Genomic DNA, 26,217 nt, shown 5'->3' with positions numbered 1-26,217 from the left:
CTTTGTGTAGCCCAAAATCACAACAACAGTCGTCTCAATGGGTTTGTACCGGTAATTGTAAAGTAAACATAAAATCAAAAGGATCATGAATACATAGAATTCAATAGGAAAATTCTAAACTGAACTAACTAAACAAACTAAACTACACTGGGCATCCTTACCCTTAAAAAAGAATGGATTCGGGGGAAAAAAAGAAAAAACCTCAGCGGTGTCCACGTGAAGGAGGGATCCTCCCCCAGGACGGACAGGCGATGTACCAGAACTCTTAGAGAAAAATTAACTTATCTGTAACTCTACCACTACATGTTTAAATAGTCCAGCAGATGAGCTTCATCCAGATTGCGTTGGGAACACCTGGGGGTGCGAGACGAGCCAGAGGCAGGATCCACAGCCAAGTGCAGGAGCAGTAGTAGAGAGAAGGTACACGGTCAGGTACAGGGGCACAGACGAGCCAGGGGTAAGGACCACTCCCCCGGAGGGGTTTGGGAAAAAATGACAATACATGAATCGCACTGCCCCAAACAGAGGCATGGAGAACTAAATGATAAATAAATGATCAAGAATAGAAGAGAGTAGAAGTAGATGAGAATAGAGGACAGAACCCCAGTGCACCATACTTTCACCAGCTTCAAACTTCTAGCAGCCTACTAACAACTAATTGTTATTGTTAATTTTAATTCAAACATGTTAACAGTAAATTAAGTATTCTCTGATTACTAGCTAGTCTGGCAATAAGCCTGACCAAAGAGGAATGTTTTAAGCCTAACTTTGAATGTAGAAACTGTTTCAGCCTCTCTTACATGAGCTGGGAGCTGATTCCGTAAGACAGGGGCTTGGTGGCTTAATGCTCTACTTCGAACTGTTCTTTTACAAATTCTAGGAACCACCAGCCGTCCTGCATTTTGTGCATTTTTTGGCTTATTTAAGCTTGCATTTAGAAACTTTTCAGAAAACCATGGTTTAATAAAAGACAGACAACACAAAACAGAACCAAAGATAAGTAATAAGAAAAAACTCACAACCACTCGTTTTCATCAAACACTAGTCACTGCGTGTTTACAAACTTAAAGAATTCATTCCCATTGCTTAAAAAATAAAAACGGTGGAATAAGACTCACATAGATAAGACTTATGTCAATCAAGTCAAACATTCTGTGCTGTACAGACTGCGTCTTGTAGAATGATGCTTGAATCTATTTAGTCATGATCCACAATCAGACCTTTAAATAGTTTCTTAATGCAAGCTTAAATAAGCCAGAACATCTGGAATAATACATATTACTTTTACATACATGACAAATCTAAGGAAAATGCAAACGAATTTAAACAAAAAAAATATTTTTAACTTAAAAAAGTCAGCTGTTCTGGAAGAATTATTGGAAATAATAGATGAGAGGGTAACAAGACAATTTTAACAAGTTTGGAGCGCTTTAATCCACAGGAGAAAAGATATTCATTTGTTAAAGTTGCAGATGACAGCTACTATTTTCCTAGACAAGAAGTCAAATGACTGTCACTTTGGATCTTTACCATATCTGACAATGTTGTGTCATCAGGACTTAACAAAAGCACAATATCTGGATTCAATGCTCTTTAAAGAAATGAAAAATGTTAGACAACCCCTGTAGCTAAAATGTTGCTAAAGTGTAAAAAGATGGCAACCAAACAAATCACAAAAGCAGTGAATAAAAAGTTAGATTAACACTTTTTTTGCCTATTCTTTTTGAATAGGCTGAGTTTATCATAGTGTTGTTTGCACTTTGAGACTACTGTCATTTGATTATATACAGTACAGACCATAAGTTTGGACACACATTCCCATTCATTTGAACGAGAAGGTGTGTCCAAACTTTTGGTCTGTACTGTATAATCTAATCTAGTAGTTTGAAAATTTGATCATTTCTCCTAATAAAATCAAATATATTGCCTACAACTACTTTTCATTAAAGTTAAAAAGTTGGTGAAAATGGGAAAAAAGTTGTTAGTACTTTCAGTAAGGATGAGGTCATACTGAAGTATGGAGCATCAGTTTGACCACATTTCATAGTAAGTGCACTAACTTTGCTGGGAGAATTTTCAGTTGATATGTTTCAATTCTCTGAAACACTATTCTGAAAGAAAAAGACAAAAAAAGAGAAAAATGTAACAAGCAACAGAGAAGACAATCAAAGTCTCTGCTGGAGCTGTGCACTAAATGAAACGCTCAAACTATTGCCATTGTTTTTATTGTGTCTCTCCTTTACTTTCATTGCTGTCATTTATTTTTTGTTAGATGCACTGTGGGTTAATATTTGCGTCCTGGTAGAAAACCTGTAATAAATACTTTTGTCCTAACTCCATACTTTATTTGGTTAATCTTCAAGTGAACTGGGACCCTTTTACTCATTGGAGACCAGAGTTGACTCGTTTAGTTGGATCAGAGTTCATGTGAGCTTTAACACTTTCATTAGCATACTGTCAAATTGAGGAACCACACCTTGGTGACTGGGACTCAAACCTACTGGAGGGAATGGACTTTAAAATTAGGAGTTATAGTCTGAAAGTCCAAAAAGTGGATTTCAGGTCTCAGAAGGTTAAAATCCCACCCCGATAATCTTTTGATCTTTTGTTTTTAAGTGTTCCCAGTGGTCTTTTAATTATGATTATGATGCTTTCAGGCAAAATCCAAAGAAAACCTGTGTCATTTTCTAGACCATAGTTTCTGCAGACAGTAGTTTACAGGAAATTTGCATCTGAGCGGGAAGGTTGGTTTATGACAACCCCGCCCCCTTCCGCTCTCTGTTGCAGAGAGCTCTCTGTTTTACACGCTCTCCCACTAGCTTACAGCCCCTCACACCCTCAACTTAACATTACTGGTTCAATAAAAATGGTGAGAAATATTGGAGCAATGCAGCCATACAGTTTTGATCCAGATACCAGCTCAGATGAGGAAAACAAAGAGGTACAGGGATCTAGTCGTCTACAAGTGGATGCATCAGAATGGAGCAAAGCAGGGAGCTTGCGGCTTGTGCAGCGTTTTTTGTGTCACAAATTTGCACTTTTCTAAACAGGATTTTTGCATCTGCTACTGATTCACATTTGAATAATGAAATACTCGCAAATGCAATTTCAACCTTAATTTTCTTTATATATATATATGTCTTACATCATGAGAAAAATGTTACAAGAACATGTTAAAAAAACATTTTCATCAGAGTGGGTCTTTAAGGTCTGTATCAGTAACCATCTTGCAGCACGACCTTAGCATTTCAAACAATAGACTGTAAAGCATTAATGCAAATGTTAACAGCTTTAGAACATTTTAGAAGAAGAACATGCTGACGTTTGTCTTTAGGTCATCCTGTCTGAGTTATCAAGCTACAAAAGCATGTTAAATTCTTTAGACAGTAGTAAAATTCCAAAACATTTTAACCTATGATGACTGATTGGTACGGAGCCCGTGTCCTGACATTAAGATATAAAAATATATCTTGTTCCCACAGATTAATATCTTGTTCCCACAGGTTATTATGTCGTTCGCACGAAATACTATTCCGTTCCCACAAGATACTATTGCGTTCCCTCAAAATACTATTCCGTTCCCACAAGATACCATTCCGTTCCCACAAAATACTATTGCGTTCCCTCAATATACTATTCCGTTCCCTCGAAATGATTAACTCGTGCGAACGCAATAATTATGTCGTTCGAACGCAATAATTAATCCGTTCGAACGCAATAATTATTCACGTCATAAGTCATTCAGGCAGATATGCTCTCTGTACGCCCGCAAAACTAAGCCGCTTTCAGCGGTAACTTCTGTGTCTCTGTGACCCATATTCGTTCAAAAAAGGAACATGAAAAACAAAAATGATCACTTTATTACTGTCTCAATGAATATAAGAAAAATATCAAAAGATTTATGATAACTAGGCTGCTTTGTCATACGATAGCTCCTGCTAGGCTACTACTAGCGCCGCCGCAGAGCTCTTTGATGTATGCCGGCATTTGGGCAACGGGCTGGTCAGGACACGGGCTTAATGTCAGGACACGGGCTCCGTAGTTTGGAGCTGTTTCCTGTGAAAACAAGGACTTAAGATCCTTGACGTACCTACACACGAGGTCCCAGACATGAACTTTGTGGGCTATCGGGTAAAAGGCCACGAGGTCAGCTGTCATGTTCAAGTCAAAGGGTTACCTGTTGTTTTTGTGCACCCGAACAGGAGCCAATCATGTTGGAGAACACAAAACATCAGTAATGTTCTCCTCACAGACCTATAGGATGCAGATCTCCTAAAATCTTACTCAGTCAACTTATAAAAGATTTTTTTGTGCAGTGATTTCCACTTTATTGGGAACTCCTGGGTGCAATGTTGTTATTGACAAAATCTCGATTGCGTGATGATCCACTCTCTAGCAAGGTGTGTGGTGGAATCCCTTTGTTTCCTGGGTTTCATGTGGTTTCTAGCAGTCCGTCATACTTTCACATCAACCCAGTTTAAAGACTGAGAAAACCCCCAACCAAGCTGCAACCTGCCCCAGGCCAGTAGAGGCCCTTTCTGAACATGTCTGGGCCTCCACCTGCCAAGCCCTACCGTTTGCTGCTCCTCTGCTGCTGTTTCGTTCCCTGCAGCAGATTCCCCCGGCATTCTGCCTCTCTGGAGGTCTCTGCGCGTGCTTCTTTCCTCGCTCAGTTGAGACATGTCGCTCATGGCTTACAAGAAGTGAGGCAAGGCAGGCGGATCAGCACGACCCACATGTCGTCTGCATGCATGAGCCGCTGTGTGTGACTATTTGTGCAAACATAAACACACAGGGTTAAGACTCTCATTAGCACCTCGCCGAAAAGAAATCTCTTTCATCTCATCTATCTGTACGGATCAAATGAAGTGTATCGTTCGCAAACAAAGACAGACAGACCTGCAGCCTGTGAATTTAACGTGCTAAGATCCCCACAAAGTCCTGTGTGGTTAGCTAACTCATTGCTTACGAAGCTAGTGCTGTCAGAGCAAAGGTCAAGACGTCCATCTGGATGAGAGGTAGACACAGTTTGGCAGAGGATGGCACAGACTTTCGATCCACCCATGCCTCGCTGTGACAGGAGAGATTTGCCTTTGATTTATCGGCCGATGCTGCTCGGTTACATGCGACTCCTTGCTGGCTCGGTGCAAAACATCACCCACTGTGCCACATCCCATGACAAAGAGATTAATGGGCAGCAAGCTAGCAGACAGTGTAATTAGGGTCCTTAGTCATGTAGTCACCACAGACGGAGTTAAGTCAGCAGCAGCACTGGAAGCTGTAGGAAACTGGGAAATGAGCTCATGTGGGCTTCACTTGCTCCAGTAAACCTCAAGAGAAGAAGGAAATGGAATGAAATCAATAAAAAGTGATGTTTAGTTTCATTTCTCTTTTTTTATTGGACAAGTTTTATGTCTGATGACAAAGAAAAGGCACGATTTCCTCTTAAAACAAAATAACTTATTTTTGCAAAGCAGAAAATTAACAGTTTTAACTGAAAATCACAGCTAATGGATTTAGGTAGAACAGAATTGATCATATTTAAAAGTGTAAATTAAAGAGCAATGCATTTTCTTTTAATATGTAGATTTGGTTAGCAGAGTTATTGATAAATTAAGACATTTTTCACATTTTAAAGTTTGTTGTTTTTTAAGTGTTTTACATTTGTTTTTACATTTCCCACAGTTTTCAATCACCTCATGCCTCCCCTGTTGGACCTTTAAAATAATTATTTTAATCTGTTTTGGGGCATTTTGGATAAATATCAAAAACTCCTAAAATAAGTGCATGAATACGTGTGCTTTCACCTATAAGAGTTAAATTTAGTGTACCATTTAAAGGCATTTAAAAACTAGGGGGAACAAAAATGCAGAATTGTTTGCTAGCGATGAAAAATAAACATATTATTGCTGGTTTTGTCATAGACAAAGTTTGTCGTGCTTTTAATTTTTTTTCCCCTTTTCTGATAAAATGTGAGTTTTAACAGTTTAGGATTAACGGCCTTTAAAGCGTCAAAGTGTGCACTGACTGCAGGTTTTTGATTTACAGATGACAGCCATATCCTCAGCTCTGAAACAGTCTTGGTGGGAGTGTTTTTTGTGTGTGTTATCATCAGGCCTGCTTTACCTGCAGATTTTCTCAATTTCTAAAGAGACCATAAATGAGTGATATTGTACCTCCCTGAGAAAAAAAGACAACATAATAAAGCTTAAAACCATGCTTTAGCTAGGTAATAGATGGAGTCTTTCCATGTTGAGGTTAATGTCCTTGACCATTGCCTCCTTCCACTTTTCAGCATGTGGTTTGTGGTCAGTATGTGGCCCTGTGGTGGACTGGTGATCTGTCCCGGGTCCTCTTTGCTAGAGAAAGCTGGGAAAGACTCCAGCAACCCCCCCAAAAACATTAATGGAAGGGAAAAAAGTACAGGAAAAAATAAATCAGGATTTTACTCCCATCAGCTCCTTATTCGCCATTTTTATCGATGAGCTGTTTTCCAGTGTTTAGTGAAAGATGCATCGTTAGATTGTTGCTTTGGGATGTTCTGTTTTCCTGGAATTGCTCATGAAGCTGATTCTGTAAGGTTCACTTATAATCTTAGGTCCACTGAAGGGTCTGTTTGCGTGTAAACGTTTGTTGGGCGGCACTTTAGCTCAGGCGGTAGAGCAGGTCGTCCAACAACCAACGGGTTGGCGGATCCATCCCTGCTCTCCCCAACCAGCTGTCGCCCCCTGAGCGCATCCAGTCTGTAGCTCACTGCTCCCCCCAGGGGATGGGTCAAAATATGGAAAGAATTTCCCCATTGTGGGATAAATAAAGTATCAATTATTATTATTATTAATCAGGATTCAGTGGTCATTAGTGTTTTGGGTGGACCAGAGTGCCACAGGTGTTTGGTGAGCTTTCAAAACTTGCAAAAATAAAACAAATTGGATTATCTGAGGAACAGAGGCCGTTTGCTTCTAGAGATCATTATCTGAGTTCTTCGTTTATCAGATATTTAAGTGACAATGTAAACTTTAAACTTTTTAAACTTTCTATTTTATTCAATATTTGGAATCTGTCCATAATGATAAATCTACTTCAGAAATGCCCAAGTCTACCAGAGAAGTTGATACTTTGGCATGTATCCATTTGTAACATTTTATAGTTTTGCATTTGCATGACTATAAAATAAATCAAAAGTCTAATTTCTATGACTACAAGATCATTAAAAAATATGTATGTATTTATTTGTTTGGCCTATTTGGTGCTGTGATTAGAATTGATACTTGTTTTTCCTTTGAGCTGCCTCTGTGAGATGAATAACATAAGGAATAATTAAATTCACTCAAGATGTGAAACTCAGACTAGTGAGGTGCATCCAAGGTACCTGGCGTTTTGTCCTGGCAAAGAACAAATAGAAGATAGACCACTGTGGCATGTTGTCTATTTTGCAGACATTTTGGTTTCCCCATTAGCAAAGCAAATGCCAAGGCTGTTGGTTAGGGCGACTTTTAATAAGAACAGATAGCAAAAGTCAGTGGCGGTTCTACCCTGAATTACTCCCCGGGCGAGACCCTCCTCTGGCGCCCCCCCCCCCCCCCCCCCCCCCAATAGAGTCACTTTGTCCATTTATTGTAACTGAAGCTAAGAAATTGATATAAAAAAAAAGATGTTTATCAGAATTCTGCACTGCATTATAACAGTTATCGGAACATAAAAATTAAAAGACTATCAGCATGGCAAAAATACAGTTAGGAAATATTTAATCAAACACAAATAAATAATCTGAAATAAATATTATAAACTACAAGTCACACTAATAACACACTAGAATAAATGTAACTGCAGCACTAAGAACAGACAACACTAACTAAAACCTAACCTTTGTGGCCTTCCTTTATGCAAGCTTGTCAATAACGTCATCATATGAAATCTGCTCCCCCCCCTGCATGATTGATATTAACAACAGCAGGTTAGTGAGTTGCTCCTGAGACATTGGTGATCTCAGGTATGACTTGATCAACTGGAGTTTTGAAAAGCTAACTGCAGCTGCAGCAGCAGCAGCATGCTACCATCACAGCTTATTTAACATTATGAACTAATATACAACAGTAAAACACAACAAAAACTTTGTGATAAGCAGAGCAGACAGACACACGAATCATAACTAATGTTACAAGTTAAGACAGAGCAAACATTTAAGAAGAAAATCTTAAAAATGACGTTATTTACAATATTTGGGCCTACTTCAGTTTTGGTCATGATAGACCAAACAAGAGATTTTTCCTCTGCAACGTTGTTGTTGTTGTAGGGCAGATAGCATTCGAATTTAAAAAACGTGCATCTAGCTATGCGATAATACCCTTTTCTTTGTCTCTTTTCTCCTCTTCTTCTTCTCTTTTCTTTCTAAATTGGGCACCAGCTTTGACCTTTTTTCTTCATATTTCAGATGTTTTTGCATTTAGCATAAATGTCCTCACAAAGGCATCAAGTCTGTCGACTAAACCAACTGTCACCTTAGTGAAAACATTGTTTTGTTTTCCCATTTTTTATTTGGGCATTTCACACAAAAATAACCAAAAAAACATGATTTTTTATACCTTTTTTATACCCGAAGCGCCCCCCCCCCCCCCTCGTCACACATTTACAGCGGGAGCGCGTGCAGCTGCACTCAGGGGCGCCAATTCGCTACATGGCGGCGCAGTTTTTATTTTTTCATCAAGCACTGAGCCCTGGCCTGTGACCGTCGCCCCCCTGGAAGAAGATCCAGCCAGGTTTGCGCATGCGTTTTGCGCTCCGTGCTCGCCTCTCAACCTGCACCCTTCACCCCGCGCCCCCTCCCTTCTCCTTCTTCACCCCGCGCCCCCTCCCTTCTCCTTCTCACACACATTTGCGTCTACTTCTCAAAGACAGGAGGGAGCGCAGGGCGGGGCGGGGGCGCCACCAGGTTTCAGGCTGTTACAAACTCTGTGATATAAAAAAACCAATAGTGCTGCACAAAGTATTTTACAAGGGCTGAGCCACTGGCGCCGCCCCTCCGTCATTTTTCCGCCCCGGGCGATCGCCCGTATGGCCCGTGCCTAAAACCGCTACTGGCAAAAGTTCTGAAGATGACAAGAAGTTGGAAATTTCTGTCATGAAGCATATTCTCTAACAATTCAGATAATGACCTACGTCATATGGAGAGCATGACTTTTCATTAAACTCTGCAGTTAGTTTGAAAATATTTGACAAAACCAAGTAATCTAATTTTAGTGACCATGCAAACGGGCTCAGCGTAAAGGCACCCTAAAGGCGGGAAAAGTGTTGGGGGGTTGGTAACATTATAAGCAAGGGGGTTCCCTGTGACTTTTTGTGATCGTTTCCTTTCCCCATCTGTCAAATGAGCACCTGCTTTGACTGCATTGCGCCCTGTAAGCTTGCTGAGGTCATCCAGAGCGGTGCTTTGATATGATCGGGTCATTCCTCAGGCAGCTTTTTATGGCCTCCAGCTTCATCAAGTCCATCTAGACCAGGGGTCGGGAACCTTTTTGGCCAAGAGAGCCACAAATGCCACATATTTTGAAATGTAATTTCGAAAGAGCCATACAATAATGTAGTGTCCCTTTCCCACACTGAGGCACGGAGACTTAACCTCTTTTAAAGTTCTTTATTCCGATTACTGTAGACCGCAACAAACGCCGTACAATTAATTCAGCAACTCCTGAATCTCTCCCGCCGACACGAGAGCGCTTCTCCCAACTTTATATTCCCCTGCTCCCGCTGCAGCCCTCCCATTTCCCTTATTCGGCCCTTAGCTGAACCCCATTGGTCCAAACTACCTAACAACAGGCTGAGCGACAGAACTGAGGGCCAATCAGATCTCTGCTTGACGCGTTCAATGAACTCCAGAACTTTTAACGCGGCCCAACAGCCACCCAACTCAGTCCGCGACAATTTGTTTAAAACTAAATATACAAGTGAATGTGTGCATTTGATTTAATTTCAACATTTTTAAAGTACAATAAGTCTGTGGATTCTTTTTAATAATATTGTTATTCTGTTGCTAATAAATGATGAGTATTTCTCGTGGTAGTTTTGCTGATGGTCTAGTCTGGTTGATACGTGGTGAGTTTCTGCTTCGTTCAGGCGTTGAGACTTTAAATGTGATCTTAGGTCTGAATGTTCTGTAGATGTGAGACAGACTGCTCACATGCAGACGGGGAGCCAGACACACACTCACACGCCGCAGTGAGTGACGGGAAGCGGGTTTTACGTTTTTACAATCCCTGCGCGATTCACCTGCTGCCTGTCCCCACAACACCTCAGCCCCACCCTCTGCTTTCTTCCTCACACATCCCGTCCCCGCATCTGCGCGCTCTTTCTCAGAGACGGGAGCGCGTAGTTTTAGGCACGGCAATTCACAGGTTTCCAGCTGGTACAAACTCTGTGAAATAATAGATAATAGTAACTGATAGCGCTGGCGCAGATTTCTCTCTCTAAGCACTGCTACTACTGCGCGCCTCTGGCATCGCATCGCGCCCGAGAAGGACTGGTCTAATGAAAAAAAAAAAGTATAAGTAAAGATTTGTCTGCGAGCCACATGTGACCATCAAAAGAGCCATATATGGCTCGCGAGCCATGGGTTCCCGACCCCTGATCTAGACTCATTCAGGCGGTTTGCAAAAGCCCTGGTGACGACATCTCCCCAAAACATGACTCCACCTCTCGTCTGTGAACAGTTAAGCCGTATGTATGTCAGTGAAATCCAGAGAGAAACTTGTTTTACCCTCAAGAAATATAAACTTTTACCTGAGAAATAGATAAACAAAAAAGAGGAGTCTGCCATCGGGCTTCTGGAGGAACCTGTGCAGTTCTGTTGGAGCTTATAATCGCTGAAAGCATGTTTAAACATGGGCATTGGACGTTTTCTGTCTCTTCCATTTCAAGTAAAATAGAGAGCAATTAAAATTAATTACCTGTATGAAACGACAATGGTTTCTGGCAACACAAACTGATCTTGGCTGTCTCATGCAGTGATTAATATTTGTCTCTGCACAAGCCTTCTGATGAGGCGTTGGGTTTAAGACTTGACTTTTTCATTCCAAGTTAGCAAAATCAGCGTCATGCACAACACTGCAACACACAAGCTACTTCATTTCCTAGACTTTACAAACTCACCAGAACCATAAATCCATAAAAGTCAGGAGGGAATGACTGGTTTGCTTGTGCTGTGGTTTTCCCCATGTAGGTCATGATCGTTTTGACTCTCCACTAGAGTTCACGCGAGTTCTTTACGGTTAACCATTGTGCTATCCTATGACCCCACCCTTACATTGACGTGTTCTCCCTACCATGACAAAGGTGGATAAAGGTGGAGAGGGTTTCATGTAATCCATGGACACCAGTGAAGATCACAAATCATTGAAGAAAAAAGGTTCAGCTATGGAGAGAAATTAGACTCAGTCAGATTTGTGCGTGCGTAATTCTTGATTTGTGCGTAAATTAGGATTTGTGTATGCATATTCTTGCTTTGTGCGTGCGTAAATTAGGATTTGTGCATATATTTGGATTTGTGCGTGATTTGTTACTCACATAATACGTTTTGTGTATAAGTTAAAAAAAATATAAAATGAAAAAAATACAAAATGCAATTTACGTATGCACAAATTAATATTACAACAGCTTGAAACTACTTACACACACACATCTTTAAAAAACACGCACGAATCCCTTGTTACACACACACGAAGCCAAAGTTACGCACGGATCTACCGTGAGACTGTTTTCACTTCTCACAAATTCGTCTGTGAGTGCTGCGTTTAAATACCAGTGGAATGCTCGGTCATTTGACTTTTCCTATCAGCCTTCCCTTCTAAACGTATCCAGACAATGACTCAATCAATACATGAAGACAGTAGATGTTAGTGTTGAACATAGAGGCTACTTACTTCGGGGCGCTGACCACCGAGATGGGCCGCCATTCTTCCCGTGACTCTCAGTCTGACTGCCTTTGATTTTTCCGGAAGAAAAAAAAACAGTGCCCCCTACTGGTCGTTCCTATTACGCATTTTGTATCAATTCGGTGTCTCGGAGAATAATATACTTTTAATATATATATTAGCGTTTAAAAGTGAACGTCATATTCTCAGATAATAATTTTTATTTTCCTTTAAAGTTTTTTTAAGCCCTGCTACACCCACTGAAGGAAATACGTTTAGAAGGGAAGGCTGATAGGAAAAGTCTAATGACCAAGCATTCCACTGGTATTTAAACGCAGCACTCACAGACGAATTTGTGAGACGTGAAAACAGTCTCACGGTAGATCCGTGCGTAACTTTGGCTTCGTGTGTGCGTAACAAGGGATTCATGCGTGTTTTTCAAAGATGTGTGTGTGTAAGTAGTTTCAAGCTGTTGTAATCTTAATTTGTGCATACGTAAATAACATTTTGTATATTTTTCATTTTATATTTTTTTAACTTATACTTAAAACGTATTATGTGAGTAACAAATCACGCACAAATCCAAATTTATGCACAAATCCTAATTTACGCACGCTCAAAGCAAGAATATGCATACACAAATCCTAATTTACGCACAAATCAAGAATTACGCACGCACAAATCCGACTGAGTCTAATTTCTCTCCATACTCAGCGCACTGTCTATTGGGTCTAGATGACCCCACTCCCAACATCAAAGTGCCTAGGATAGTACAAGGGTTACGAAGGACTGTGGGGCAAGCCCCACACTTATAGCATTTGAAGATTATCAAATGAAATTCGTTGAGATTAGTTTCACAGAAGTGACCTGGCAAGCACAATTTATGTACAGTGATCCCTTGCTATAACGCGGTTTACTTTTCACGGTTTCGCTACTTCACGGATTTGCATCGTGCATTGTGTTCTGCATTCTGATTGGCTAAAAAGTCACTCCACTTCTCGACCTGCGCGTCAATAACGTTGCAGTTTAATATGTACATGACGTAAATCAGCTTTCCAAATTACGTACATGCAAATCATCTTGCAATTTCAAGTTTCTCTAAAACCCATAGAAAAAGAGCAACACCAACTGTCAATCACTATGTTCTTCTCCCGAACAAACACACACAGCTGCACCGCGGGCTTGAGAAGGAGAAAACACTGCAGCTTCTCAGACTGAAGAGCATTGAAATACACCTCAGCCACTATTTGTCCGTTTGTACTTTGTATTTTTTTCATGATCATTTTAAATTTTCTCCCGTTTAATTCAATTACTCTCGGGTCGCGGTGGGCGGGGCTTATCTCCGCGATTTGAAGCCTTCTGTTCACATTGATGATTCAAATTATTATTTGACAGTACAGTACAGAAGTTATTTGTTGAAAAAAAAAAAAACGTTTTTAAAGTACTTCGATTTGTGAAACAAGTGCTTGAGCCTGTAAAACGGTTTGTTCTTTCTTTTCAATGTATAATAGAGTATTTAATTGTATAATAATTGTTAAAAAAAATAGAGGTTTCTACTTCACGGATTTTGCCTCACGGGTTCTTTCTGGAACGTAACCCCCGCGAAAAACAAGGGTTTACTGTATATTATAACTTGCATAAAAGGAAAGTACAGTAACAAATATGCCTATAAAGTAATAAAATACAAATATTAGGCACAAATAAAAACTCTAAAAGTAATGAAGAAATCACATTGGACAAAACAATTTGATTTTTTTTCATTGATTTAAATTTAGCCTATCAAATCTCAGAGCTTGAATTACATGTGATGGCACTTCAACTTAAGGACAATTGTTCTGCAACTTCATAAGACTTTATGCTGTGTCATGTTCTCCCCTCTCGAAACTTGCTTCTGTGTGAAAAAAGAGACCTTAGGCTAAGCAGAGTTGTTTAAAAAGTCAAGCAACATGATAGTCTGCATTTCTGCATGGGTTCTATAACCAGCATGTGCCATACAGAGGGGTATATATTATCCAGCCTCTGGAGATAATGAACAGGACAAACTCAGGTTCACCAACATCAGGAAAGTTTCAGACGCCATTTAGGTTTTTCTCACTTGAAAGAAAAAACAAGGTTTGTTGTGAAAAAATGGTTAATATTGAAAAACTTTAGTAATTACAAAAAAAAACTTAAAAAGTTGTCTTGTGCTCTCTTTTGTCCTAAAATAATGACACTGAAAGCGCACAGCAGAGACTGAACCACTTACATTGTTAAAGGGAATCAACATTTGCTGAGAGCTGATTTTCAGCATTCAAAGTTTTGTCACCAATAATCAAAGAGAAGTTAATTGAAGATTGGTCAAAGTGTATTATAACCAAATAAGCAGATCATTTTACTTGTTGTGACACCAAACATGATATCAACTAAAGAAATTGTTTCCATCTTTCTCTGTGACACAGGTCCCTGGCCTTGGGGCAGCAGTACTCATCGTTGGGCTCCCAACCCATCCTGTGTGGTTCAATTCCAGGGCTGGTGCCCAAGCAGTTACGTTTCTGCCGCAACTACATTGAGATCATGCCAAGCGTGGCTGAGGGGGTCAAACTGGGAATCCAGGAATGCCAGCACCAGTTCAGAGGCCGCAGATGGAATTGTACCACCATCAAGGACAACTTGGCCATTTTTGGTCCCGTGCTGGACAAAGGTACCTGTAGCTTTTGACCCATATTTACGTACATTTTCTTGGAATTCCAACCTATCTTTAGGTTAGAGTATGACAAATGTTCTAAAGAGATTCAAACAATCAGTTTGAAGAGATGTCCATCCATAAAAAAGTGGGTGGGACGGCCAAGAAAACTGCAAGCTGCTACTAAAGACGGTGTTTGATGGTTTCCTGCCTCGGGCGTCACAATGCTGCTCTCTGAGCTTTGGCTGACTAACTGGAGCAATTATAATAATAGACACCTTTCCTGGCAGAAGCGAGAAACAAGTGCAGGTACGAGCATTGCTTTGTAGCTCCACCTCCATCCAGCTTCTCCTGCTGAATTTCTGCAGAGCACCTTTCTTAGAGATCAAGTTTTCACAGATGAGGATGAGGGACATACAGAAAACCCCAGTTCTGTCAGAATCAGTCAGGTGTTTCATCCTCAGAGCTCCCCCCAATGAGAGATAGTCTCACTCAGGTGTCCTGCTCAAGGCCTTGCAGGCCCAAATCACAAAGGTAGGGCTTTCTATGCAGTGGCCGAGGCTGCAGAGTGAAAACGAATTAGCCTGTGTCAGAGGGGAAGGAATCCGGGCAGAAATGGGCAGTGTGACCAGTGCAAGCTCCTCAGTCAAATAAAAAAGGATAGGGGAGGCCAAATGAGATTACAGGCAATAGAAAAGAGCTGGGGGGCTCCACTCAACCCCTACTGTGCATGAAGACCAGCCTGTGCCTCACACGGTCCAGCTCCCACGGACACCCCATTCACACGCCCTTTTGACTCTGTCATGAAAACAGACTGAAAGGGGATCCATCCCAACTTAGTCCGGGTGAGCCCTTTGGGATGGGGAAGTGAAGGAGGGGAGGAAAGAGAGCGTGTCACTTTAGAAGTGATAAATGGGAAGCCTCCAGTTAAGGACGGCAGAGATATCAACCACCAGCCCCTGCGTGTGTGTCGACCATGGTGGTGCTGTTGGAGGAAACGGGGCACTGAGGTCCTGGAGTGGGTGGTGGTGTATGGGATTTTAGCTCCGTTTGTTGGTGGAGAGGGACGCAGAGAGAGGAGGGGGATTTCTGGGAATACCAGCTTTGGGCAGAGTGAGGCTGTGAGTCGCTGGGTCCTTTGTGGGGATAATACAGTGTGACACAAGGGAAACAAAGACGGATTGATGGGCTCAGCAGGTAGCAGGAGCAGCACTAGTCTGGCAAACAACCAGAGCTCCAATGGCCTTGGGCTCACAGGAGCAGTTTGGATGAAACGAACTGGGATGGTCACAGCAGAAGAGACGCCCAACCTGACGGTTGTGTGTGGCATGTGATGGGATGCAGCAATAAATTAAAAAATAATAATAATACTACTTTAAAACAATTAGCTTCCACAAATTGATGCAAAAAACATCAGTTTCATTGGAATATTAGCAGAGATATAAGGATATATGTGTACATGCACTCCTGCGCTTTTATAATAATAATATAGGATTATGATATAGGAAGTTTAAAAAATGTTTTTATAAGGGTTTCATTCCTTTAACTGAATGAAACACCTTTTAGAATTTCTCCTAAGACCCTTTCTAAATTTACATTAGATGAAAAAGAGTAAAATGCAATTCATAAAATGATATGAATCACGTTTTTGCATTTCTTAAAACATTTGTTTTATGATTTTGCACAGTAGTTGGTTTCATTGGTTAGGTTTACGTGTTATTTAAGTTTTAATGATACTGATTTATGCATCTTTTTTTGTCTCTGTTTAGAAATGTACATGTAAGATGTACATACAGTATTTTGGCTTTAATTTGTTAGTAATTTTCGATGTTTTCTATTCTTAAACTCTGCACACTTACTTTACTTACTAAAAAAAGTCTTTAAGAACCATTTTTTTAAATAGATCTATTTTTTACCATTTACATCTCAGCTTTGCATACTAACATGACCTCGGTCTTTCACCTTTTAAAATGCAGAATCTGTTTACCCACATATGTTGTTTCAAATCTGAATTAAATACTTTGGTTTTGAAAGTTTTTTTTAAATCTATGTAGTTTTTGCTGCTCTGTGGTGCAGTGGTTAGCCCTCTTGCCTCACGGCAAGAAGGCCCCTGGTTCAAGTCCCAGCTGGGGGATATGAAAACAGTCCACCAATGGGGGACCTTTCTGTGTGGAGTTAGCATGTTCTCCCCGTGCATGCGTGGGTTTTCTCCAGGGACTCCGGCTTCCTCCCACCGTCCAAAAACATGCTTAATAGGTTCATTGATTACTCTAAATGGTCCCTAGGTGTGAATGTGAGTGTGAATGGGTGTGTGATTGTGGCCCTGCGACAGACTGGCGACCTGTCCAGGTTGTCCCCTGCCTTCGCCCACAAGTGGCCAAGATAGGCTCTGGCAGCCCTGTGACCCTGAAAGGGACAAAACGGGTTTAGAAGATAAATGATATATTGTTTGCAGTTAAATAATTGACAGTAAGACATGGCAACCCTCCAGCTGAACATTTGTAAACTTTCTTGTTGTTTGGGCTAAAATCTGTTTGGCTCTTAAAGTCTCTTGCAAAATCATTCATTTTCGTTGTGTGAATTTATCCCACAGTTGTGTTCAACAAAACTGGATCTTCATTCATGTTCAGGTGTGTGTGTGTGTCTACAGACACTATGAGTGCGCTACAGTAAGTGTGCCATTGGAGTCCGGTTACATAATAAGCTGTTACCTTCAAAGAAGTCGTAATTCCATCCCTCAGTGTGTGAAAGACACTGGCTAACACATTGTTTCACCATAGGGCCTCAGGCTCTAAGCACAGATTGTGCGTATGTGTTTGTGTATGTGTGTGTGTGCACGACAACATTCCTGAAACAGTATCCAGATGCAGAGAAGCACCCCACAGGGATGACAGCACGTCGCCGAAATCCCGCTGCGCTTTAGGTCCGACTGACACCCTCACAATAGCTGATGCCATGAGGAGATTCTTCCTCATTTCTGATCATCAGCAGATCCATTTTGATCAATAAAGAGAAGGGAGAGCTGGCTTGTGTTTTTCTTGTTTTTGTCCATAAGCAAATGCCTGCATAGATGTGTTTTTTTAAAGACAAAATACAGTGTTAAAGGATTGTTGCCTGGAGGCAAACCTTTCATTGAATCTGTCTGGATGTCAATAACAGGGAAGGTTATTCTGTCGATGTTTCCTCTGTCTCACAGCGACCAGAGAGTCAGCGTTTGTCCACGCCATAGCCTCTGCAGGCGTTGCGTTTGCAGTGACGCGCTCCTGCGCTGAGGGCACCTCCACCATGTGTGGCTGCGACTCCCATCACAAGGGGCCTCCAGGTGAAGGCTGGAAGTGGGGAGGCTGCAGTGAAGATGCAGAGTTTGGAGTGCTGGTGTCCAGGGAGTTTGCAGATGCCAGAGAGAACCGTCCAGATGCTCGGTCTGCCATGAACCGGCACAACAACGAGGCTGGCCGAACGGTAAATACAGCAGACACGCCAAGTTTATCAAGAAAAGTTTACCAAGAAAATGTCATTTCTATCCCAACCAGGTCTGTAAATGAAGTTGGGGGTGTAAAAAGAACAATCAGTTTGAAAAACAGCCATTAGCAGCTTCCACACCTGTATAGAAGTTTGCAGGCTCTTGCCTCAGGATTGACAGACTGATGCAGCACTTTGATGCTTCCTTTTCTTTTTATCCCCTTTTGATGTTGAATGGCAGCTGTGCTCTGGATTATTGACTTGTTACAAAAACCCATTTAAAGCAAGCAGTAAATGTGATACTGGGGTGAAATCAGATGAAACATCAAACTAAACAGGAAAGTTTTATAAAAAAAAGTTGGGGAAAAAAAGCCTTCGCAGGAATAAAAAAAAAAAAACAATCCATAAAAACTGGGAAATGTCTTGTGCGCAAAGGACTAGCAGGTGTTGTAATGATCATGTTTGGGCATTTTGACCTGCATTTAGAAGTGCAATATGAAAGTTGGGTGAATCTTTCTTGCTTATGGTTTTAATAGGTCTGGGATATCTTAAAACCAAAATATATATACTGTATTTTCTGCACTATAGGGTGCAACGGATTACAGGGCAATGAATGAGCTATTTTCAAAGTGCATTAAGTGAGACAAAAGAGTCAGAGAAAAATCCATCCATCATTCATTTACTGTAATCACAGTATCTCTAGAACTTGTTTGTAACAAATTAGCCATGTTAGAAGCGTCAGCCTATTTAGCATATTCACAATACCTTCAACTCCAAACCTTGTTTGCAACACACAAAAAACAGACTGATGTCACTAAAGCAAACGTAACTGACTGTTAACTCCTACCTTGTTAGTTACACATAAGAAATACACAGTCCGACACCACTCCTTATTACCTTTATTAGCATGTTCACAATAAATCTAAACTTTTTAGGAATTTGTAAAAACAAAACAAAAAACAGACGGAAATTTTGGCAGATAACTCCTAAAAAATCGTTTCAACATCAGTGAGAACAACCAGAATGAATCCATATATAAGGTGCTGCAGATTACAAGGCACACTTGTTGTTGTTTTTCGAGAAAAAAACCTGGCTTTCAAGTGTGTGTGTAGGCTAATGCGGAAAATATAGTAGACCTATACAGTAAATATACAAATAATATTTCCTCCATCATGCTCAAGAGTGTAGGTGGTAACAATTATTTGTGGTAAAACAGATAAAAGTTTAGTTGAATGAAAGACAAATCTGTAAATTACACCTTACTATTTTGAATTTTATTCACCGTTTGCTGATTTATGTCACTATTTGAACACAAAATAGTTAAATATAAGTAAACATCAGCATAGGTTGGACTAGGTAGCTTTCTCAGAAACAATTTTTTTTCAAGAAAATCTACTATTAAGGGTTAATTGGCTTATGGGAATGAAGTGAAGAAATATACTGTTATTTGTCAACTATTCTGCTGCACAATATTATAAGAGGTTTGTAACTGTGAGATTGTTAACATTCCACCTTGGTCCTGATAGGACTCCAGCAAAGTAAATGAAGATGAAAAAGATAACTTTAAAACCTTTTACATTCCTATGGTGTGAAATCCAACATATTTCAGATGCGATGGAAATCTTGAATGTTTATAACAAGAGACTACGGTCTACAAAAGCCGGCGCTAAATAGATAATTAACTGGAAAATCCTGGCATGTTTTGTTTCTTTCAGTTTATTCTTGTTTTAAGAAGCTTACTTGAATTTCAAGCTTGATTTATTCTTACTAAAATGTTGATATAAAACTTAAGTGCCTGTGAACACACTCATCCAAACAGATTCTTTTGTAAAGTAGAAACCTTTAAGATGAGAAATAATGCAGAAATTACAATTTTAGAGTTGATGGACATGGGACAGATTTGGAATCTCATGTAAAAACTAAAGAAATAAACATTTCTTGCTACGTTTAGCTGATTCATCACAGAAATTTTTTTTTGTTATCCAATCGTCGCTGGAATTCAACGTGTCCTCATATTTTTAGTCATCCACTTGAAAATGAATGACTAGTTAATTACTCATCTAAACAGCAGCCTGCACCACACCTTGATTTTCATGCTTTGCATCCCAATGAGAAATTCCCCATCAGTCAAAGAACTATTGGGTGAGCTGAGGGAAAAAAAACAGTGGAATCAACTCTGACTTAAAACATCACAGTGAGCTGTTGCTCTTAAGGAGATAAAGGACCCTCACCCGGTTTGCTGAGGGGCAAACAGAGGGACCACACGGCAGCAAGATGCTCCTTTGATGCATGCCGGCGGAGCAGTCAGACACCACAGCAGTCGAGTGGTCGGTGGTCCTGTCAGATGCATCCACCTGGCCTTCTCACACTCCTTCATTTAGCCCTGAGGTGTCTGGGAGTTCATGGCATGACAAGCTCACATTGTGATGTCACTACTACCCCACCAAACAAAGGAAAAAAAAAAGCATGCAGCCACCTGCTTCCCTCCTCGGCTAGGGGAAATTTGGCTGCTAAATTTAGCTGCTACGTTAAAACAATCAAAAGACTACATGCCCAGAGGGAGTACGCTCAGAGACTTCAGAGGAAATTCTCCACAGCTGCACTTCTGAACAGACATCTCATAGTGTTTGATCTGGACTGTTCTGAGAGTCTTTAGTGGTTTTGTTGGTCTGAATAACTGAGAGTGATGTAAATGTCACATTTGTAGTGGTTACAGCGCTGACATCACTGACAAAGTAGTAAGACAGAAAAATAAAATAAAAAAGGACTTTAATATAAAAATATTCAATCTCATTCATGAATGTGAAAGATTTGTTTTTCAAGTAGAAACAATTATTATATACTTTTTGCCTTGGGTAATTTGGCTATTTGGAACATTTTGATCCTAAAATTCACCAAGTAAGCACGTGGTGTTTGTTACAACAGCAAGGGAATAGAAATTTTATATGATAAGTGGGCCGAGTGTGACGTCGCCCATTAAAAAAATCACTTCCAGCTCCAATAAAATGAAGTCTGTCAATCAAACGTTTCCAACTTTTGATGTAAGACTACCTTGTTTTATTGAGGAATCTGATTGGTCAGTTTATAACTTAAATAACTGGGATTATCGTGTTAAAAAGGGTAGCAGAGCAAAAATGGCTACGCTGACAAATATAAGTAAGGGATAATGGCCGACGCTCTGTCATGGTAACAGCTTTGACAGCATCGTCAAAGGGAAGCAATATGCTGATTATCATGATTAATGGTCTCCTCTTACCTTTTGTTTTTTTCCAGAGGATGAAGTATAAGTTTGTTTCAAAGAAACAAAGTCTAAATAGTTTAATTCCTCCCCGTGTCTTATTTCCTCCTTGGATTCTTTTCCCTCTTCCTCTTCTGCTGCATCGCAGTCTTCAAGATGATCAAAATAACCGAACAGGTTAAAGTAAACTATAAAATCACTCGTCTTTCTACTGTCTCTACTGCTGTTGTGATACACTGTGGAAAAAGGTATTTCAACCTATGTTTATTTCATTTTATTTAATGTTTTGAAATGTTAATTGGAATACCAATTGGCGTTTAGGCCAGCACAGTGATGTAGAACATTTGGGACGTGAGAAAGAAATTTCTTTTTAGGTGTGGTATATCACTGCAGTATATCACTTTTTAATCCGCACCCTGCAGCCAATCAGAATCAAGTATTCACTTGGACCATGGTATAATAACTGAGTAATAGCTGTTTATTTCTGTATAGAAGTCTATGGAATTTTGGCTTCTTGGAACTAACAGGTACTTCCTTTTTGGAATGTGTGGAGTGAGGGGTCACTCAGTCCAGTTTTCATATAAAATCAATGGTTGATATTCACACCAAATTGGTCCAAATTGAAAGCAAAAACGCACATACCTGAGTGGTGGGAACTCTTTTCTTTTGTTGACCTGGGTCTCACTTTCATATCCTCTCAGATTTAATCTATTGGATTTAAAAGGCCCTAATCTGCTGGATTCGTGATAGAGTGCTGCAGTTTCAGGAGCTGCAGCTTCTCCAGAACACCAAGGTCAAGTCAGGTGCCTTTCATGATCACTTGTTCCATGGTCAGATGAAATCAAAACATCACTGCTCTAGAGGAGATCTGCATGGAGGAATGGCCCAAAATACCAGCAACAGTTTGTGAAAACCTGGTTAAGATTTACAGAAAACGTTTGACTGCTGTCATTGCCAACAAAGGTATATAACAAAGTATTGAGTTAAACTTTTGTTACTGACCAAAAACTTAAATTCCACCATAATTTACAAATACATTTTTTTAAATCAGACAATGGGATTTAATGGATTTATTTTCCCATTTTGTCTTTCATAGTTGAGGTTTGCCTATGAGTAAAATTACAGGCCTCTCTCATTTTTTTAGGTTGTAGAACATGCACAATTAGTGGCTGACTAAATACTTATGTGTATGTCACTATGTGCCAACTTTTAATCAGAAAATCTGAAAATGTAAAGAAATTGGTGACAATGTTCAGAAACTGTTTTGTAACAGTTTCCATCCGAAACAATTCTAAAATGTGTTTTAATTTAACAATTACTCATTTAAAAAGATTTATACCAATAGAGGGATTATTCTTACCATAAAGTTTTGAAAATCGGCAAAACTTTTCCCGTCAAAAGTGTTTTTGAGATTTCAGTGATGCAGTCATTTTGAAATGAGCAGAACAAAGCCCTTCCAAAAAAATATGGACTGAATTTTTTCCAATGGGGCTTATGAAGGAAAGATCTAATCGTGCCGATGAGATACGGGTCTCAGAAATGCATGCATCAAAGCTATACAAATTGTTATAGGGTTAAAAAGAGACTTTAACATATTGACCACAGTGATCAATTTGACCTAATATGGCATTGCTTTTAGACAAGCGCTGCTACTTGAGCTTTCATCATAACAGGAAATGTCAATGTGAACAAACGATAATGAAGCATCTCAGTGTTTTTTATTTCTTAATCTGTGCCACTTGATCTTACTACAATACATTAGGCTTTGAAGTTTATTTAGAAGAAGGATATAATAATTGAAATTTTCTGGTCTTTGGTGTCCTGAAGCATGTCTTCTCTGTTTCTTAGACTATCCTAGATCACATGCACCTGCGCTGCAAGTGTCACGGCCTTTCAGGAAGCTGCGAGGTAAAGACGTGTTGGTGGGCGCAGCCAGACTTCCGCATGCTGGGCGACTACCTAAAGGACAAGTACGACAGCGCCTCAGAGATGGTGGTGGAGAAGCACCGTGAGTCGCGTGGCTGGGTGGAGACTCTGAGGGTCAAGTATGCCTTCTACAAGCATCCCACCGAGCGTGACCTTGTTTACTACGAGGGCTCGCCCAACTTCTGTGAGCCAAACCCAGAGACGGGCTCGTTTGGGACTAGAGACCGGGTCTGCAACGTGTCCTCGCATGGCATTGAGGGCTGCGACCTTTTGTGCTGTGGCCGCGGACACAACACCCGGACTGAGAAGCGCAAAGAAAAGTGCCACTGCATTTTCCACTGGTGCTGCTACGTTAGCTGTCAGGAGTGTGTGCGCGTCTACGACGTGCACACATGCAAATGAAAAGCTTGTGCTTTTTGAAAAACTGACTGGACTGCTGGACCTTCAGCCCCATTTCATTCCTGCACCTGTTCCAGTAACCCGTTCACCAGCTCACTCTGAGGCCTGGCTGGATAACTGCTCCAAAAATGGACCAACCCTGGCCTCAAATCTGCATCCCAACCATCAGCAGCAACAGTCCAATCATGGTGCCTCATTCCTGCTGGTTCCTCACCCTGCAACATCAGTACACCAGCCCCTCCCTATCCTTGTGTCCTTATTTATTTCCCCCCCCTCCATAGTAAAACTTTTCACCCAAGAGATTGATGCAGTAAAGCAGACTCCCTTTGCCTCTAACTAACACCTCACTGGCCCTATTTCTTGTCTTTTTCCCACTAAACCAACCTCTTTTTCGTCACTTTTTGATCCTGAACGCTTACAATTACAAACCACAACTTTTTAACTACTGAACGCCAGCAGAGGCAGGCGCTGAAAAGGCCACCTTTAGACTACTGATCAAATCCTCCGCGTTGCTCCTCTCTGCTGTTGGACCGGGAAGCCCAGAAGATAAATGCTACAGTTTGACTCTCAAAGCACCACAAATCGGAATTATTACAATTGGGCTGGGACTGGAGGTTTGCAGGAGGGGGGAGGCGTAACCCCATCCACTGGCTAACAATCCAACATGCGTATATGTATGCACTATGCAGGCAACTGAGAGCTGTAGGTGTCTCAGCGCTGTAGCAGATTCTTCCTAAATGGAAACTTCCAGTTGTATTCAACAACAGCTTTGTTCATTCAAAAATCCATCATTGTATGATCAGGCACAGCTGTTTTATTTATGCAGCATACCTCTGTTAAGCTTTTAGCATGCTTCTTATTAACCATCAGTGATTCATCAGGTTCACCTCAAAGACTTCTCTCTAAACAGAAGCTTTTATTTTGAAAAAAAAAAGAAGAAAATAAGAGGACATGGAGTGTTCCGATTGGCTGCTTTTTGACTCAAGTATTTCAGAAGTTGAATTTATGAACTTGGAATCTTGTCGGTGTGCCCCAAAGCACAAATGCTTGTTTCTGGAAGAACACACTGCCAAGGAATCCAGATATCTTAGCTCAGGCATGAATGTCGGCTCAAGGGTTGAATGGAGCAGACTTCTTCTTGCAGATTTATGTCTGAGACCATTAAGCTGAGGACTTTTGGGAACTTTGAGTGGAAGATGGGGATGTACATGGCAAAAGGGAAGGGTAAATGAACGGCTGGATGGACAGACAAGGAGAAACTGCACGAAGGTGGAAGGAACCATGAGAAGTTTCCATACATGTCCTGACAGTCCCACTCGCCGCCCAGTGATTATCTCCATCTTTAAAAAACACAAGTTACCCTGTCCTCTTTGTGGCGCAGATCAGGATACGTGTCCCTTTCTGCTCTGACCCCCACCCCCGCCAAGCCACTGGGATCAACCATTCCATGTCAATGTCCTCCATCCCCGTCCCCCCCAACTCCTGTTCTACTCATTCACATTTCCTGCTATATCCAAAGTTTTGTACAAATGTTTTAAAGTGAATAATTCCCTTTTTATTTTATAATCGGAAATGTTATGTTTTTATAAATATTATTTATTATACAGTGTATATATCTGTATGACTGAACTAAGATATATATATTTGAAGAACAAAACTTGTCTCCTGTCTTCTAACTGTGTCATCAGTGACTGTAGAAAATCTCCAAAAACTGGGAATATGAGGGGAAAAAAGTGCTGTGCTTGGGTTAATCTTGTGCAAAGGCTGCACCTTTTTCTTCTGGAGTGAGGTCTTTTACATGTGTTTACAGCCATTGGTCTTTAAAACAGCTCTATTATAATTTAAAATATGTCCTTAAAACCTTCAGAACACGAAAAGGCAACTGTTGGTCTTGTCAAGGAGAAAATGTCTGGATATGTGGAGAGTGTTCAGGCTGTTTGAGGCCAGAGATAATACCTGAAGACTATTGCATCACTGGCAAAAACAATACCAATACCAGAGCACATAAATTGGGTAGAAAGGCCTCAGTTTTGCCTTGTAATGGTGTGGGGAACCATCTAAGGATAGGATAGGCTCCAGCAATCCTGTGACCCTGAAGTGGGTTTCACAGGTTTAGAAAATTGAACGATGCCTTAATTTGACTCTTGTACTAAGAAGCTATTCTCTGCCACTGAAACTTGTCTTGAAAACCTGTAAAATGACGCTACAACTGAAGCCTTTACGACAGTGGGGATTTGTTGGTTTTCACAGCTTTCCTTAAATCAAGTTTATACTAAACAAAAGAAATACAATACAAGACAAGCTAAATAAAAAATATCAAAATTTCTCAATTTACTGGTCGATCTTCGCTCCAATGCTCACCTGTGGTCATAAGCTGTGGGTCACAACAAGATCTTACAAACACCCTCTTAAGGGTGGCTGGGCGCTCCCTTAGAGATACGGTGAGATGTCTGGTCACACGGAGAGAGCTTAGAGTAGAGCCGCTGCTCCTCCACAATGAGAGGAGCCAGTTGAGGTGGCTCAGCCATCTAGTCCAAATGCCTCCTGAACGCATCCCAGGGGTATTCCAGGCATGCCCTGATGGGTGGAGACTCCAGGGAAGACTCAGGACATGCTGGTGAGACTAC

The 26,217-nt window shown here is 40.7% G+C and overlaps 1 protein-coding gene across 1 annotated transcript in view; it reads left to right on the top strand.

Annotated features, from left to right (window-relative positions):
* Positions 1–25,247, top strand: part of wnt3 (wingless-type MMTV integration site family, member 3) — a 32,161-nt gene extending 6,914 nt beyond the window's left edge. The window contains exons 2-4 of the mRNA XM_004080638.5: positions 14,342–14,583; positions 17,762–18,027; positions 23,114–25,247. Of these exons, the coding sequence (XP_004080686.1) occupies positions 14,342–14,583; positions 17,762–18,027; positions 23,114–23,593 (988 nt within the window). The 3' untranslated portion in view covers positions 23,594–25,247. The remainder of the gene's footprint in view (positions 1–14,341; positions 14,584–17,761; positions 18,028–23,113) is intronic.
* Positions 25,248–26,217: the final 970 nt, after the last annotated feature.

Source organism: Oryzias latipes, chromosome 19 (assembly GCF_053564925.1).
Source record: "Oryzias latipes strain Hd-rR chromosome 19, Olatipes_Hd-rR_3.1".
In the NCBI taxonomy this organism is placed as follows: Eukaryota; Metazoa; Chordata; class Actinopteri; order Beloniformes; family Adrianichthyidae; genus Oryzias; species Oryzias latipes.
The sequence above is the reverse complement of the archived record's forward strand: the minus strand, read 5'-3'. Positions and strand labels throughout refer to the sequence as shown.